This window comes from Pseudorca crassidens, chromosome 4 (genome assembly GCF_039906515.1).
Source record: "Pseudorca crassidens isolate mPseCra1 chromosome 4, mPseCra1.hap1, whole genome shotgun sequence".
Lineage (NCBI taxonomy): Eukaryota > Metazoa > Chordata > Mammalia > Artiodactyla > Delphinidae > Pseudorca > Pseudorca crassidens.
Genome location: NC_090299.1, coordinates 47,235,302 through 47,253,662, shown reverse-complemented (window position 1 = coordinate 47,253,662; position 18,361 = coordinate 47,235,302). Strand labels below are relative to the sequence as shown.

The following is an 18,361-nucleotide window of genomic DNA, read 5'->3' as shown; positions in this document are numbered from 1 at the left end:
CTTCCACATATATATTATCTAACTCTCACACTCTCATGTCTCTCTAAACCTATTCTTCCTCTCTGACTTTCTAATGACTGCAGGTTTCTGCACCTTAAAATAAACCCATCTGTCCTTTATCATTGCAATTGTCTTCTTTAAAAAATCCTTTCTCAGCTAAACTCTTCAAACTACTCCATGTCTGCTCTCTCCAATATTCATCACCTCTGACCTTTCTTAACACTCTGAAGAGCGGCTTACTTACCTATCACTCTATCTTGAATCCTTCAAGAACAATGTGCTGGTCAAATTGTAAGACCTGTTCTCAGATCTCCTCTTGGTTCATCGCCCGGAGTTATCTGACTCGGAGGATCATTTTTCCCAGAAGCTCCTTCCTCCCTTACCTATTGTGGCCCTCTGCTGTTTTTGTTTAGTTCCCTCGGGTTTCTCTTCTGTTTTTCTCCTTTCCATTGGCCATCTGATGGCGTTAACCATCTACTTGTTTTTTTTTTTTTTTTTTTATAATATTAATTACTCCAAAATCTTTGCCTCAAATCCTGTCTTGCTCCAAATTATCATAGTCTGTATTATTTTAGTGTCTCTAAATATCTTACTGGAATTTCAGTATCTCACAAATTTTGCTCACCATCATCTTCCTTCCTAGTTTTGGTCCTGTTCCTCAGCTTCTTATATACAACGCCATAAACACCATCTCCCCAGCCCTCATACTTGAAATTTTGGCATCATTTTTGAGTCCTTTTTCTCATCTCATCAAAGGCAAAATCCTATTAATTCTGCTTCTGTATTAGCTATCATAGCTGCTTCCACATCACCATTCCTACTATTACTTACTAGCTCCTGCTCTCATGACATCTCCCCTCGACCAACATAATAGTATCCTAAGAAGCCTTAAGCCTGGTTTTCTCTCCTTTTGCCAAACCACTGGTGCACAGCTGTCAGATTAATTCTTCTTAGAGATTCAAACTCCTGTGTTCAAATGCATTCCAAAGAAAGATTTAGATCCTTATACTCTCAAAGTCCTCCATGAATTAGCTCCAACCTACCTTTCCAACTTTGTTTCCTTAACTCTCTCAGGTACCAAATACCAATCAAATTGAGTTCCTGTGTGGCAGTATCTTGGATTTCCATTCTTATCGCCTATGCTGATAAGGTTCATTACTTCTGAAAGCTCTTTTCTCATCTTTGCAGTTCCATTCACTAATTATCCTTCAAGGCCTACCGAACACGTTACCTCCTACATGAAGGCTTGAGATCGAGGTATCATTCAATGAGTACTATCGTCTAAGCACATGAAGCTCTACATGTGTTAATTCTTTCACTACAAACTGACAACTCTTGGTTCAGATGAGGAGATAATCCCATAGAGGATAAGTAACTTGCATACGGTCTCACAGCTAGTAAATGATAGGTAGACCTCGGGTTCTAACTAAAGCTTTCTGACTCTAGTTAGCCACTGTAACTTGTTCTCCACTTTACGCCCTCTGTAATAAATACCTTGAACTTACATTTAGGTCTTTAATCCATTTTGAGTTTATTTTTGTGTCTGGTGTTAAGGAGTGTTCTAATTTCATTCTTTACATGTAGCTGTCCAGTTCTCCCAGCACCACTTATTGAAGAGACTGTCTTTTCTCCATTGTATATTCTTGCTTTCTTTGTCACAGATTAGGAGACCATAGGTGCGTGGGTTTATCTCCGGGCTTTCTATCCTGTTCCATTGATTTATATTTCTGTTTTTGTGCCAGTACCATACTGTCTTGGTTACTGTAGCTTTGTAGTATAGTCTGAAGTCAGGGAGCCTGATTCCTCCAGCTCTGTTTTTCTTTCTCAAGACTGCTTTGGCTATTTGGGGTCTTTTGTGTTTCCATAAAAATTGTAAAATTTTTTGTTCTAAGTCTGTAAAAACTGCCATTGGTAATTTGATAGGCAAAGCAGAAATAGAGTCACCGATGCAGAGAACAAACTTACAGTTACCAAGGGGGGAAAGGGGGATGGGATGAATTGGGAGATTGGGATTGACATATATACACTACTATGTATAACTAATGAGAACCTACAGTTTAGCACAGGGAACCCTACTCAATGATCTGTGGTGACCTAAATGGGAAGGAAATCTAAAAAAGAGTGGATATATGGATATGTATTACTGATTCACTTTGCTGTACAGCAGAAACTAACACCACATTGTAAAGCAGCTATACTCCAATAAAAATTAATGAAAAAAATAAAAACCTTGAACTTTATTTTTTCCTCTCTTACGACATGTATTACTTTGTACCTCATTTTATAGCTTTTAACTTGCATGTCACTTGATGGAGATCTGTGGAGAATTCATGCTGCCTTTATGTAATAATAAGTGTTTACTTAATAAATGCTTGTGCCTGGAGAGATGGATATACTATTTCTCTGTGGGAACAGTTACTATGTCTTTCTACTATCTACTCCATCATATATTACATCTTCTAAGATGAGAGGCCTTATGTAATCTGTGGCTTTAGAATTAGATGGAGATGTCGTTTTTGAAGCATTATTTTCCATGATGCCTCAACATGCACCTCTTACTCTAATTAGACTCAACTGTGCAATCCCTAAAACAAAATGCTCACTGCCACCTCTGCCCTTTGTCCCCAATGTTTCTCTGTCGCAGAATGTCTCTTGCCTCTTTCCAAGCCATATATTGTTCTTCTTTCAAGGTTCAGCTAAAAAATACAAATGTCTTTTATGGCCAAGGTAGTGTTTCATCAATTAAAAATTTGATGAGAATAATATTATTATGTGCATACATATATTCTTTGTCTGTGTCAAGTATTGCATCTCTCTAAGTACCCTTTTAAGCACATATTAAATACTTTAAAATAATGTTAGTGGGTCTTATGAATTAAGATTATTCTCATATAAGATAAATTAGGGCAGTTAACAGTTGAAAAAAATAATGAATAGTTCTTGAAAATAACTTAATTTTTTTGGTGCCTACTATGAAGGCCTATCTAAAGAAGTTGATCCTACTTTATTATTTCAACCAAATATGTCCCAAAATATTTATTTAATTCAAATTTAGAATTAACTTCTAAAACAGTATATGGTAGGCTGGGTGGTTAAGAGGTGCTTTCTTAGTTAATAGATATTAAGGTAAAGATTTTTCCTAATGCTTACTTCCCAAGATGGTAAAAGTAGTCCTCTTTACATCTTATGTGACCTTGTTTTAGCCACATGACTTATATTTGGCTAGGACACAGAAATGAATCCAGCAGCTGCATACAAAATAGGTATGAAATATTTTGTTGAGAGAATTTAATTTTTGATGGAGGTAGCCATTGGCTCAAGTAAGCTAAAATGCTCACTAATTTAAAAATCTTATACATTTTGACTTGATAATATTATCTTTTTTATCCTTTGTGGTGGACTATACAACGGTTCAAACAAAACAGTGAAACTGCATTTTAAAACGTGTTGTCTTGAGAAGGCAGACATCATCTAGTTATCTTGTTTCTACGATTTATTACCCCAGCTTGGTTTTTCTTTTATTTTTCACCACTCCAAGCTATAAATGGGCAGAAGCAGATCTCCAGAACCAATTGGATAAATGAGGTACTCATACTCTTATTTTTCCTAAAGCGCCTAATAACACCTTCTGAAGAAAACGGAAAGTATTATTTTTCCTTGAAATGCATTCCTTTTAATTCTACCTGTGTTGAAAAAAAAAGAAAGAAAAATCCTAGCCACTTCAATAAGATATTTAATTAAACAGAGTCAAGGTCAATACAATTCTGAAAGAAACATTTGTCTAAGCTAATGGATCAGTTTGGCCTTTGATAAACCCAGAATCTCCTAAAGAAAGTCATGGCTTGGGTTATTGGGGAGGTGGGGGGATATGAGGGAATTCAGGGAACATACATTTCCGTGATAGTCTCTGGCAGATTTGTGGGGATCTCAGTGAGACCTTTCCCACGGCAGTCTACGATATTGTTGCTACAGGTACAAGCAGCTGGACAATGCAAAACACTGCAAGACGGCGCCATAAATGATTGGTGACCTGAAAAAGAAACAAACGGAAGTTATAGTTTTTCCTCCTCAATCTCATCATTGTGAAACACACAAACTTAGCTAAAATAACAAAGCACGTTATTAAACAGAAATGCATTTCTCTAAATACCTGATTATAAAATGATACTATATTTCTACAATATATTTTAGGAAGCATGCACGTATGTTTTGGGGTCAGTACCGATAAAGCAAATGAGCTTTTTAAAACTAATTACAAAAATGATAATTTTTAAAATTTGAAAGATTTGTGAGAGAGGTTAAATTCTGATTTGAAACTAGAATTCTATTCAAATTTATTATGAGTTCCAAAAAAAGCAGCAACTTCAGACTAATCTATATTTCATTTCTAATAAGCTTAGATAGAGCATGGTCTTTATTGAATTTAAGTAGCTTAACTTACTTTAACTCAAAGAAGGAAAGGGAAACAGTAAAACTTCCCTCTTGGTAGACATAACTGTCTAAATAAGTAATCATGTACCAATAAGTGTGGGGGAAATAGATGATGCTAAGTTTGATTTCTGGGTAGGTTCAAAATTACCGCTTTTTTTGAAGTTGTAATAATTTGTATCAGGTCATTCTGTTAGTTGTAATCTAGATGATTCCTTTTTTGACTTTGTATGGCTTAAGATTTTAGGCTAAGTAGTTACCCAGAGGTATGTATTTTACTACTCAGTATTGAAATTTTACTGTTCAAATGGTGAACAACAGGCTCTCAGGCATTTTGTACCAAATAGGCATCTGCAAACGCTGGGTTTGTCCCTGCAGCAGGGCCAGACCTCTCTGCCCTGCAGAGAAAGGGCTCGAGTGGTGGTGATACCCGGGGAGGAAGCTACAGGCTAATTACTAACCAGGTCCCTCTCAACAAGTTCTCACACTTTACAAAAATAGTCTCAGTCTAAACAAGAAACGTGAACTTGCCTTCTTCCTCATCTAGAAAACAGGAAGGAAAAAAGTGAAAAGAGAAAAAAGTGGTTAGTAACGAATTGTTAGTCATTTCCTTACTTAATTTTTTATAAAGCAATCAGACCTACTGAGCACATTCCATGACATTATAAGAAAATTTTGTTTGGGTTACAAAAAGCATGAGAAAATACATAAAAAGGTCTAAAGGATAGTAATAAAATAGAATCCTGAACTAGTATGTCTTCTCACTCTTCCTTTAGGAAACTGCTATTTATGATGCATTACAAATATTTAAAATGTTTGTTTTATTGTTATTTTGAACAGACACTTCTGAAGCAGAAATAATTTATATGGATTGGGAATCAGACTGCCTAGGTTGAGATCCTTGGACTTAACTCTACAACCTTTGACAAGGTTACTTACCATTTCTTTTTCTCAGCATTTTAAACTTTAATGTAATGTTACATTTCTCGACAGATGTTATGAGGGAGGTAAAAATGAGGTAAATATTTGTGAAATACTTAGACTGATGCTTAAGCACATAGAAAGAACTAACTGAATGTCACCTATTGATACTTTACATAACCGGTGCCTTATTTTTGTTTTCAGATTTTTGTTACTAAAGTTAGTCATTTATCTCTTAGGTAGGACTGCATCACAAGAAAAGTATTTTGTCACTTTGCAACTACAGTTCTGTTACTTTTTCAATTTCCCAGCCGGGATCCAAGATTAGTTCATCATTTTTGCAATTGTTAACATCAAAATAGAAATAAATTCTTACTTAAAGGTAAAATCATGAGTAGCAAACAGAACTGTAATTTAGGAATTTCTTATCTTTCCCTTGGACTGAAAACCGAAAAATCCTTCATCATAACTTAGGTGAAAGTAATCAGTAATTGCCAACCATGCACGAATGTCTTAGAGCCTATGACATCATCCCTAACACAGAGTGATTAGTGCATAACTGCACATTAGTGAGGAACAGTGAAACCTCTGAAGCATGCACCTTACACAGTTCCTTACATCATAGCATACGGGAATATGAAAACAGAAAGGTTCTTTCTCCCTTACCACTGCAGACAAATTCTCGTTTTTGAACCTCAGCTACGTTATGGCCCCTTAGGTGGGATGGCCCCATACACTGAGTGTAGAGGCCCACCCGAGGCCTTTGGCGTAGCCAGTCCGAGAGCCAGGCCAGGTGGCAGTCACAATACAGGTTGTTCGAATGGAGTCGACTAAATGAGAGCCAAGAAGTTTAAAGCAAGAAAACAGAAAAGAGTCATTTCAAAACTTGGAAAATTCATTCATAATAACATGTAACTTCATCTCTACCTATAAATAGGTTAAAGCTTAATAAATGCCAATCTAATTATTTTCCTAAAAATTAAACTGGTTTATAACCACAGACTCAAGTCCTTCTTCATCTACCTCTGAGCTAAGCAAGTATACAGAAGCTTGAACATGACCATGAAAATCTTTTGCCTGCGTCTATTCAAAGGGACAAAGAGACACAAAGAAGTCCAAGGCAAATTGCTCTGCAGTCCCAACATACTGGCAGCCAGTGGGGGTGGGGTGGAGGAATGGGGAGGTCTGGGCTCAGGCAGGGGTAGGAGGCATGTTAAGAAAAGTTGTGGCTCCCAGTTTGAAATACCAGTTAGTCTTGTCATTATTAGTCTCTGTGGCAACTGCTGGCAAAACTTTTTTAGCAGGTCACTTTCATTTTTTGCTGAACCCGACAGAATAATAATTCAATATAAACCACTTCTTTTCACATCCCTATTCTGATTTCCTTCTTTTTGTTTAATCGCAGTAAAAGGGATTAGCTGCTTTTGGCTCTTGGGGACATAGCCTCAAAGAGCAGGAACTGAAATTAAAAGACATAAATGGCTGGGAGTGAAGTAATTATGCCAGCCCCCTCTACGCTGGCAGGGGTCCACACCAGATCATGGATCCCTTCCAAGTGGTAAATAGCACTTCTCCATTAATAAAATATCAGACAAATGTATCCACTAAATTAGGTAAATGACTTCAAACTGGCTTTTATGTTTTTTCAAACTAAAGAAAAGGACATCCAAAGCTATAAATCAAAGCATCATTCCCAGAATCATCTATGCCATGGTAATACCATTTTAGCCCTTTTTAGCTGATGTGCTCGATTATAACCCAATAACAGTAATGGATATTAAAACATGGAACCCAGTCCAGAAAGCTAATTGGACCATAAAAATGGAATTTTTAAGTAGCAATGATAATACAGAATAATGAAACAACCAAAGCAAGGGAATTTAAAGTCAGATGACTGTTTTACATTCTCCTTGAGCCTGGAGGTATGGAATAGACTGTCTTGCATCCAAACTAGACAGCATGCCACAGGACAGAAAGGCACATTTTGGGAACGCTGGGTGACCTCTGGTGAAGTTTGCTTGGAGGTCAAAGTGGCATCTTTTGGAAGCCACAAGGCACATTCCACATCATTGCTCTCTAAATATTTCCATTGAAACCAAGTACATTATGATGATTCAATTAGATGTGCACACATTTGAAATGAGAAAAGAATATAAAAATTTAAAAACCTGATTAGTAAGACAAACTGTAGTGGATTTCCACAAGAAAATAAGACTCACTGTACACACTATACTATTTAATTTGTTTTTAAAAACTTAGCTAAAACTAATGAGAAACCAACTTCATTAAACATAGTTTGAGTGAACTGGGCTCTTCATTTTGCCAGTTAGTCTCAATCTGATAGCCCCAAGAAAACAAAACTTAGTTATGCCTGCTTACTTTTAGAATGATTTTATTTTGCTATATTATATTCCAAGGAAATTATATCCCATGAAGAGCTCAGTTTTAGTGAGGAAAAAATGACATTAGTATTGGTATTATCTAATTCATTAAAAAGTGGCAATTCAACTGATTTTTGATTAAAGAGAGAAAATAAATGTAACGTTTTCAGTTATAAATTATTGTAAAACAAAAATATTTTGAAAACCCTATCAAAATATATTTACTCTACTTAAAAACGCATATTTTTTCAAAAAGTCCAATGCTTGGTTTTGTTTCTCACCATTTCTCACATGTTGTATATAATATATATTTTTAGGTCAAGGTGATTCTGAAACCCAGTTCAAATGCTATTTATCACTGAAAATGCTTTAACTAAATACCCCACCCTGGGCTTTGAGGATTAATTTTTCTCTAAGAGAAAAAGATAGCTGTATCAAATACTTTTATTAGAGAATCATTTTTATCCATCTAAAATATTTTAATGTCCATCTGTACCTCCTGAAAAGATATCTTAAAATATAAATGCTGACACAACCTTGATTACAGAAGCACTAAAGGGTGATGCTGTAATTTTACGTCACAAAGAATGCTGGAGAGCCAGTTTAGCTTTATTAGGATCGCTTGCCATACAGTAATAAAATCATAGAGATTTACCATTTATCATTTCTGACAGCCAATCAAGGAGTCTTCCATTTCTTAATGAAATGTGATCTCCACAATAGCTCAAAGTAAATGTTTTTCTCCCTCCCCCAAACTTCCCATAACACACATCATTTAAAAGGAAGCTTTCAAGTTTTCAGAATAATAGTTCATTTATTCAAATATCATATCCAGAACTTTTAAAAAAGTGGTGTTTCCCTTGTCTACCCCATGATGATCTAGTGGTCATATTCTTTACTTACTAAAAACAGTACTTAAGGGGAATCATTAATTGATTAAATTGACTTTATATATATATTGTGGCTACTTACAAAGTCCTAAGTTTAGGCATATGGTTGAAACTTGCCACAGAAAGTCTAGTAATGTTGTTATTGTTGAGAGTGCTGTAGAATAAAAAAAGGTTAGAAATTTTAGATATGAAAATTTATTGATCACTCCATATGTTAACACAGAAAAAACCTCTTGTGATTATGTTTATGCAGAACGATTACCTGGTAAAGATGGCATCAAGAATGAACTGTATTATACACAAGACGATAAATAAATTTCATACTTTAACATATTACTATGCATTCATCAAATATTTATTACTAATTTGTGACTTGAGTCATAGTATCTTTGACCATGTAGCTTTATGCACTGTGCACATACATGTCGATTTACGATACTGGTTAAGAAATGAACGTGAGATAGTCACAGTTGGAAAAATTAAACAGTTATATTTCCTTTAAGGGTATTATGTATAATTAGTGTCCACGAGTAAATGAACCCATTTGAATTCTCCAATTGAAATCTCATAGCAATGGCACAGAATCAGTACTTTCAGGTCCTGGAACAGAGTCCTGTTAATTGTTCTTTACTGTGGACAGCAGCCGCTGTTGAAATTTGAGTAGGAAGAACAATATCTATATTTGGTACTTGCATTGGGTAGGAAAGAAGTGACATGCTGTAGCAATATAGTAAAAGCTTAATATATTCTAGCGGTTTTTAGTTGCAGCCACATATCCTGTTCTTTGTTTAGTGCTGTGTAGTGATCATGGTTTCTTGAAGCTAGGGTCAAGAAGATGGGTGGTCAAGGGAGATACGGTGAAAATAAGTATACTTCTCACTTGGTTCAAACTTTTCCTAATTTCCCTCTAACACAAGCATTGTTAGTTGTATTATTACTACTATTTCTACTACCACTACTACTCATTCATTCATCAAATATGTCCTGAATTGCTCTTATTTTTATGGTAACATGGAATTTCTAAAAATAAGTCAGGCATAAATCTTGTCCTAAAATAGCATACAGCCCAACTGCAGAGATGAATTATACAAAAACTTAGAGTTAGTAAGATTTAGAAGAGAGATATCTTTTTGTCTCCATTTGGAGAAGTCTGATTGTGACAAAACAGTGAAAAAGACCGTTATCCCAGGAATGGGTGAGCAGAGTGTGGAGATGACAAATGATTCCAGTATATAGAAGATACAGTAGGGTGATGACTAAACAGGGCAGTTGCTGAAGAAGGCAGGAAAGATGGATCTTGGTACAGGTGGATGATGTTTGATATTCAAGAAGGGTTTGAATTAGAGGTTGCACATTCACTTGCCTACAGAGGCCATGCAGGAAACATACATGAGAGAAGCAGGCTGCTTGTAAAGAAATAAAATGGGGAAGAGAGACGGGGAAGAGCAGACCGATCCCTGGGGACAAAGAGGACCTTGGTGATAGTGATGATATTCTCTGTTGTAGCAACTAATATTCAGCTCTGATGGACTGCTGCTCTGCTGTAATGGAGAGCTGCCAAACAATCTGATTTTCTCAAGAGAAACTAAAAACGGAAGTTTTTAGATCAATCTTCCTAATTTTTAAATACTGGCAACTAACTCAAATATTTCAGAGTCCACGGGCCACGTCTGTTTGGGCTAAGCAAGATACATTGAGGCCACTTTAGGCCAGCCAGTGGCTATGGTTATCAATGGTGGGATATGGGGTGTTCAGGGGTAGAGGGATTTACTTAAACTTCTCAGTAAAGCAGGGCACGACAGCTACAGATCTAGAACATGCACTGACTCTCTTTACTATCCAGTTTAGCAATGTATTGAATGATATAAGAACTAATGCAAATGATCTGAACTAAGTCATATAGAAAAAAACCCACTGAATGAAGGATCTATAAAGCACTGAATTGGTCGGCTCATGTTATCCGAAAGCCTCTAGTATTTTCCTGTACTCGAGTGAAATGAGACATTTTTCCAAGCACCATTAAAACATATCCTGATGTCTGAACTAAAAGGTTTCACTTCTCAAAGGGATTTGCTTTAAATGACCCCTTTTCCTACCCTCAAAATTTATGCTGATTTTATATGGCTTAAATCTTCAGAGTATACAGCATACTGAAATGTGATTTGGGGGACAACTTTTCTTTTAAGCAATTCACACTAGGCAGACATGCATTAATTTTGAACTATATTTTCTTATAATTCCCCACAAAAGAGCTATCATTGCATGCCGAAGCCAGTGGCTATCAATTTGAAGACTTTTCTCAAAATGTTAATTTGTTTAACGCAACTAAAAAAATAAATTATCTCATTATTTTTATTCAGTATTGATGCTGGCAAAGCAATATTGATATTAATACCTGGTAACTGAACAATATGTGGAACCAATGAAATTAAGTTATTTTGAAATTAACAATAAATATAATTTTTGATTAGGTATGATGACATGTATGTGTTATGGCCATGATCAATTCCTATTATGAAACAATGTGAAGTTATATGCTGTACTTCTTTATTTGTGAACACTTTTTCCTGCATGGAAGTCTATTTCTATGTTCAACCTCAAGATTTTCTCTATGTAATGAGAATATGTTCTTGTACAAAGGACATCCTGGTGTGTAAATAAGAAATGTTAGCCTTGGTAATCATGTAGGCCCTCTTGGACTTAGATCTTGATTTATTCTTTCTTATTCCCTAGTGCTAAGCATAGGATTTGGCAGAAAGTCTGATATTGAATGGATTTGAACCACTATGTTTCAATTCAATTCAATTATGTCCCTTCTATAGAAAAGAAAAACAAACCATATAAAACTGGCAACTCAAGCAATGTATTTCATTTCTGAATCTAGTGTCCAAAGAAAAAGAAAATATTTATCTACATTTAGTTTCCAATGCTATGTTTGAGACATCATCTTCTTATTAAGAAAATAAAGTTAATTCTAAACCCTATCAATGAGAATTCCACAAAAAGTCAGTTCGTTTTACATGCAAGCGATAAACTGCCTCCTTGCTTTCATCTACCTTGGCTTTTCCTTCTTGAACTTTATTCATTCTCTCCCTTAATATATATTTTAATCTAACAAATTTCCATCAATGGTTCAGTATGATTACCCCCATCTTCTCCTGTTTGGCCTCAGTATACTCATATATTCACACATGATTCACAGAATCAAAATTTTAAAATATCCAAAACATTAGAAATCCAAAATTTAAGGTGATGTGCAAATTAATGCTCTTTCATTATTTCCTCATAATAAAAAGATATATCTTAAAGAGTCATGGATGATAAAAATAAGCAAAACAGGTAAATTTCTTTCTGCAACTCTATATAAAAAATGGTAACTCTATATTAAAAAAGCCCCAGACCAGACATTTATAATGGGTAAACCTTTGATCTACTTGACAAGAGATTATGGCTTAACAAAGTCAGTCTTTCCAGCGTTCTAGCCAATTTAGCCTTAAATTCTTCATTAATTAATTTCTCTAATGGCTGCATAAATTATGAGCATTAAAAGATTAATATATATTAAAAGAATGTCTGCTTGACTTTATATTTAATATAAAATATTAAAATTATTTGGAAAAAATTCACATTTTCTTGTATTGTGCTAATTTTAATTCTTTTCTTTAGCAAACAAACTCTGTCCATTAGATACTCTTTGAGACCTATCTATTAAGGTCCTCAAAAGAGTTCCCAACATTTTAGATTTTGATTTTAATTCCATGAACCACGAGATGTTTATCACACTTTGGTGTGTTTCGTGATAGTGGGTCTTGCAAAAGTCACCTTTTAGATATGTTGCTAACCTGACAAAATATAGGAGGTGACTGTTTTCTTGAACTTCCTGCTTCTAAAAACAATGATACTAGTTTAGAACTAAAAAAGCAAATGAATAGTTATTGTATTTGTGGGTAAAGTGTTTTCAGTGCCTAGCACAGAGCTTGACACATAGCAGGAACTTTCTCTCTCTTCCTCTCTCTCTCTCTCTCAATATATATGGAGCACTCAATACCTCCTCAGTATATTAAACATATATTAGTTATTCTATAGCTAGTAAGTATTTAAGTTCTTTTACTTAATAATAAAGTACTTTATGGGATTTAATTCATTCAAAACATTTAGCAAATTTTGCATTAAATGTTTGGTATCATTCATATTCTCAGTTAGGTGCACTGACTTAATAACAAATTCTTTGACTTATTCTGCTCTGTTCAACTAAGTAACACTTGTGGTAGTCTCCTCACATATAAAGTTTAGTGACATTGACTATGGTTTTGACGTCAGACCACTATCATGAAATCATAGTTGTATCGCAATTATTCTCACTCTGAAATAGCATTAGTGAGCTTCCTATATTAAAAATGGCTCTGGAACACAATTTTAAAAGTGGCCTTACAACTACAATGTGTACAACAAGCACTTTGATTTTGTTTTCCTTTAGAATAAGTTAGATTGTTATCAACAGAAACAAAGGTGATCTCTCAAGTGGTTAGAGAACAGTATATACTCTCAGAGCTATTTACCTCAATCAACTCATTCTTACATAATTCTTTAAAAATAATTAATAACTTAGCAGCACATGACACACGGAGAAATTCGATTCATTTACTTGCAAATAAAACCAAAATCATATAGAAAATATTGGAAAAATAAGCCATTCTAGTTGAAACAATCAACTTTTTTCAGAATTACATTCTGCTCTTCAAACTCAATTTATAAAGCAATGGGATCTTTTTCTCAGGAGGATTTCTGGATAACATTTAACACATGGACTGAAAATTCAAAACCTCTTCACATTTAATTCAGTTTCATATTTCTGAACAAACTGAGTCAGGGGAGAATTATAGCATAGAAATATATTTTATTGGGGGGAGAAATCAGTAAGTATACTTAAAAAGTTAGAAAGGTGACTCTTTGGGGAAATTTTTCAGAAATGTACAGGTGGCTTAAGCAGCTTGAGTAACTCTAGTTTTCATTAAAATTATTTTTCATTATAATTAACAATGCCATTAAAATTATTTTACAGTGTCAAAGGTCTGTAGAGATTACTCAGTTACCTCTAACCAATTTTGTCAGCCATGTCTGTCCAGCAAGGAAAGACAGAAAATGTCAATTATAATTCAAATCTGTGTGTAGTGCTTTACAAAGTCAGTAGTGAAGACTTTAAAATGGACCTAGTGGGCGGCTTATTAAATTTAGACAGTACCTTTCAAAGTAACCTTACAGAGATGGTAAGTTATCTAGTTAAAATGACATTTTAAAATGAGAAAATGTCTTTCCATTGCACAGCAACTAAAACATACCAACATATCAGCTATTAAGATTTATTTTTTGTTGTAATGTTTCCTATGCAACTGATGTTATCTTAATATATAGCAATTCTGGGAATTCTCACAAATCCTGTGTATGAGACTATTTTATCATAAGGAGAAACACTTAAAAGACAATACGTGTGAACATTTGAGTGTCGTTTCTAAATCAGACAATTTTACCTAAGCATATAGATATGCTATGCAAGGTTTTGCACACACACATTTCAACTCTTCTCTGTATTCGCTGTGAGTTATTTAAGGGCTCTCTTTGGGAAACCATTTTGACACAAGGTTTCAAGCTAACAGATAAGCATCCACCTTAGCACTCCCCAGACACAAAGCTCCCGTTAAAAGAGTAAGAAATAAGCGGTACTTACAGCACCTCCAGGTCCCGGAGAGCCCTAAATGCCCCATCTTCAATACAGCTGATCTGGTTGTAATCCAGTTGCCTGTTAAACAGATTAGAAGAATATATGTAAGAGATTGGACACTAGCAGGGTTAGGTGAAAGGGAGTCTCCTGAAGGGTCTCTGAAGCCTTGGCTGCACTAACTGAAATGCTCTCACAAATACACTCATCTGCTTAAGAATGTCACAAGCCATTCTGGCGTCGGTGCCGTCACTGAAACCTCTTTTTGTTCTGAACTGTGTGTGCAAATAGCAGCCCTTGGAAAGCTCCAGTAAATAATAACTGCACCTTATATTAAATGCCATAGGAATGCAATTTCATTACATCAAGAAAAGCTATCCATTAAGAGCTTTCAGCGTCATCTTGCTGAAACAATTTCATTAAGGTAAAGGACTGTAAATCACTTAATGTCACATGCACCCCCTCAGTGACCTAACAGAATCCATTTATCAGAGACACCCAGCTGCATGTTAATTTCACTATCCTTGGCAAGAAAGAGCAAGAATACTTTTAGGTTTTCTTCTTTTAAAAGCAGTTTTCTTTCAAGAACTCCAAATCAGGAAAGAGAAATGACGTCCCACCTATCTCCTTGCTATTCCCAACTAGACATACACCTTACAAAGCTACCAGTTGTTTTATATTAAGCTTCACTATATGCAAGCATTGTTATCATTAAATGCGACTTCTTGGCACTGTAAATATTAGACTTTTCAGTTAAGGAACTTCCCAAATTACACCACTCTCCAGAAAACAAGTTTTTTAAAAGTATTAAGAAATTTTTAAAAATTTGCTTTTCTCAAAGCTGCTAATTTCGGCCCCAAACACTATGAAACACATATAGCAGCAAGACTGTTAAAACATCACACATCTCTACAGTCAAACATTTAAAAGCTGTATCAGCTCATTCTAAATAATACAGAATTCAAATAAATGAATGTTCTCCAGAAGTTTAAGTACTCATTTGCTAAAATTCAAAGACTGAAAAAAATGGCTGCGCCAAACTTATTTGCTTTTTCCTGCCGCTTGTCTGGGGAATTAAAATTTCCTTCTTCATACTAAGAAATTTACTTGGTTGAAATGGACAACTAAGTACTAAATCCCACAGCACTCTCCTTTTTGTTTAACAAATAAGCAGTTTTTATTTAAATCTAGTAGCTTGATGCTTAGCAATATTATTATTCCTGTAAAGAAAAAGTATTTTAATGCTTCACTTGAGATAGAAACAAAATGTTTAATGAAATAGTCAGGTGAGCTGTCAGCTCTGCATGCGTTGGGAAGGGAGGTACATGTACAGGGTAAGACTATGATCCTAATACAAATGAATCTTGTCCTTGTTTCAAGTGCAGAATTCACCAAAAGGGCTAATTCAAATCTGAGGTCGGTTTTTAAGGGAAATGTTGCAATAGCTGTTTCTCTCACAAGACGACTGAATAAAGGCAAAGTGATTTAAACCAGTGACTTTCAGAGGGGCCTTTTCAAAGTCCTTACTTTAGAAATTATTTACATAGAGAATGTCTCATGAAATATACATCTCATTTTTAAGAAGGTCTCTGGAGGACATAATCATATAAGAGGCTACCGTGATGCCGTGCAAATGGTGCGTACTAAGATGTGCAATATAAAAAACGTGAGCCCTTGAGAAGATACAATCTTATTGCTTGTATAAACTAAGGCTTTCCCCAAACAACAGCTACCACTCATGCTACTGTAACAGCTGAAAGCATTTCTGCTTATTAGGAAGTATGCAGAGGTATAATTTTATTTTCTAAGAAGACTTTTTAAAGACTCATGATGTAATATGGTTGCTGCAGTTCCAAGAAAACACTTAACATTCTTGAGCACTTTTGATTTTTACAGATTAAATTCATTTAACAATTAAGTTAATAGCCGTTTTTTATTTTTAAAGTGCTAAATATATATCTACACTACTATTCTCTAACCTCTTGAACAATTTATCAAAGCCATTTAAATTAGCACAATGGCATGAAGTGTTACCCTTGACACACTACAAAAGAGAAATTGTTTCCAGACAAATTGGCAAAATCATTTAATGCTATCAAATTTGCCTAATGCAGTCTCCAGGTTAATCTGTAAAAGGGTGAGCTGTATGTTTGCCCATATCTTATTATCCTTAGCTGTCAATGTATAAATCAGTGCTGACACAGCTTCTTTTAAATCATGCATACTATACACAAAGGGGAAGCCCTAGTTTGCCAGAAAGCACTCAAGCAAATCTTGTCTTACAAGTACTGAAAGACAGATTACTTTTTGTATACCACTAGAAGTTGAGACGCTGCTGGAAACTTTTCTAATTTTACCCCTCTTTAACGTTGCTCATGGTTATATGCTTCTTCTGATTCTTAACAGAAATCTAAGCCCTTACTGGCACTAAACCATTAAGAATATTCAGCTCTCATAGGACCAAAGTCGTCCCTAAAAGTTTCCTGAATGCCATCATATCTCAGTTCAAATATCTTCTGAGAAGGAAGGTATTTTGTGAAAACACTACTCATTTGAAAGGACAATGAAAATCGAAGTAAATAATATTTTCAACAGTGGGTAGATTTTGTAGTATCCAAAGGTATGTTTATGGAAAGTGTTGTACCCGCATGACTGCTCATGGGAAAATCTCTCTGCACAAACCTCTATTTGTTTGCATATGGTTCAAGATAAACAGTGTCAAAACTCCGCAAAAGTGTAATTTATTTCAGAGTTTCTGGACTAATTCTCTTCACCTTGTTTCCTCTCATGCTACTCACTTCCTTCTCTACCACCTCGCAAACCCTGGGCACTCCTGCTTTCTGTAAACAGGAAAGGATCTGTTCAGTCAAGAGTTTAGTGACATGTTTAGACGTGATTATAAATTGTGCCGTAAAATTGTTCCGAATTAAGGAATTAGTAAGAAGAGACTTTTTTTCACTTCTCCAAAAAGTAATGTTACAGCGATTTACCCAGACATAAGGTAAATGTGTTGATCTTTGGATGATAAGAGCACTAGGTGCATCAGAGACGGCTTGAGGATCCTTTCCTGACACAGGAGCTACTTCCCAGGGGGAAGCAAGCCAGTGCTTTTCTTATTTTCCCAGGAGAAAGAACGGTATGGATAGTACCACTGGTGGTTTCTTTCAAACATCTAGCCTACATGTTCTTGCCCAGACTGCTGTGTCTTCTCCTCATTTCCTACCCCCAGCCCTCCTCTCTTGTTTCTGTTCAAATTCCGACCCATCCTCTCTGATCCTCCACTGTCCTAGTTTGTAAGAGTGTGACTTGAAGCCACTGCTTTATCTTTAATTTCATGAAAATAATGTTGTTAAAAAATATATTCTCTTTAAGATTTCTTAAAGAAATCTTAGCATTAAGCTAATGCTTAATCTTAGCATTAACATTCTATGATTCTCTTTTCAGTGGCAGATGCTCCTCTTCTGATGCTCTAGAATAACTCTAGACTGCCTATTTTATTTTTTCCTAACACTGGTAAATTTAGTCTTAGAGAATGCAGTATGTTTTTATTAAGAGAGATCACTCTGCCTCACTCACATAAAATTTCGAAAGCTGATCTGATTGTCTTTAAGACTAAAAATAATTTAGCCTAGCTTCAGATTTTGATTAATTCTCAGAATGAGAGACAATATATAACATTGCTAGGTGTAAATTTTACAAAAGAGGTATATTAAATGACAAAAACGGTTGGACATTTGCTTACTTGGCATCCTGAAATATAACTGGAGACACTGCACTCTGTTACTTTTTTTTTTTAACATCTTTATTGGAGTATAATTGCTTTGCAATGTTGTTAGTTTCTGCTGTATAACAAAGTGAATCAGCTATCTGTATACATATATCCCCATATCCCCTCCCCATTCTGTTACTTTTAAGTAAGTCTTTTTCAGGATTTCCTGTTGTCATTTTTAAAAATCTAGATACCATACTGTTTGAATTACATACAAAACATACCTTCCTGCATTAACTTCAGTTGGTTTTGTCCT

At 35.1% G+C, this 18,361-nt stretch overlaps 1 protein-coding gene across 5 annotated transcripts in view; it reads right to left on the bottom strand.

The window, feature by feature from the left end:
* The window catches only part of SLIT2 (slit guidance ligand 2), a 382,964-nt gene that overhangs the window by 118,021 nt on the left and 246,582 nt on the right, over positions 1 to 18,361 (bottom strand). For all 5 annotated transcript variants that reach the window (XM_067735623.1, XM_067735624.1, XM_067735625.1 and 2 more), the window contains 4 exons: positions 14,346 to 14,417; positions 8,703 to 8,774; positions 6,016 to 6,179; positions 3,892 to 4,030 (listed from right to left, as the gene is read on the bottom strand). In XM_067735623.1, coding sequence (XP_067591724.1) covers positions 3,892 to 4,030; positions 6,016 to 6,179; positions 8,703 to 8,774; positions 14,346 to 14,417 — 447 coding nt within the window. The remainder of the gene's footprint in view (positions 1 to 3,891; positions 4,031 to 6,015; positions 6,180 to 8,702; positions 8,775 to 14,345; positions 14,418 to 18,361) is intronic.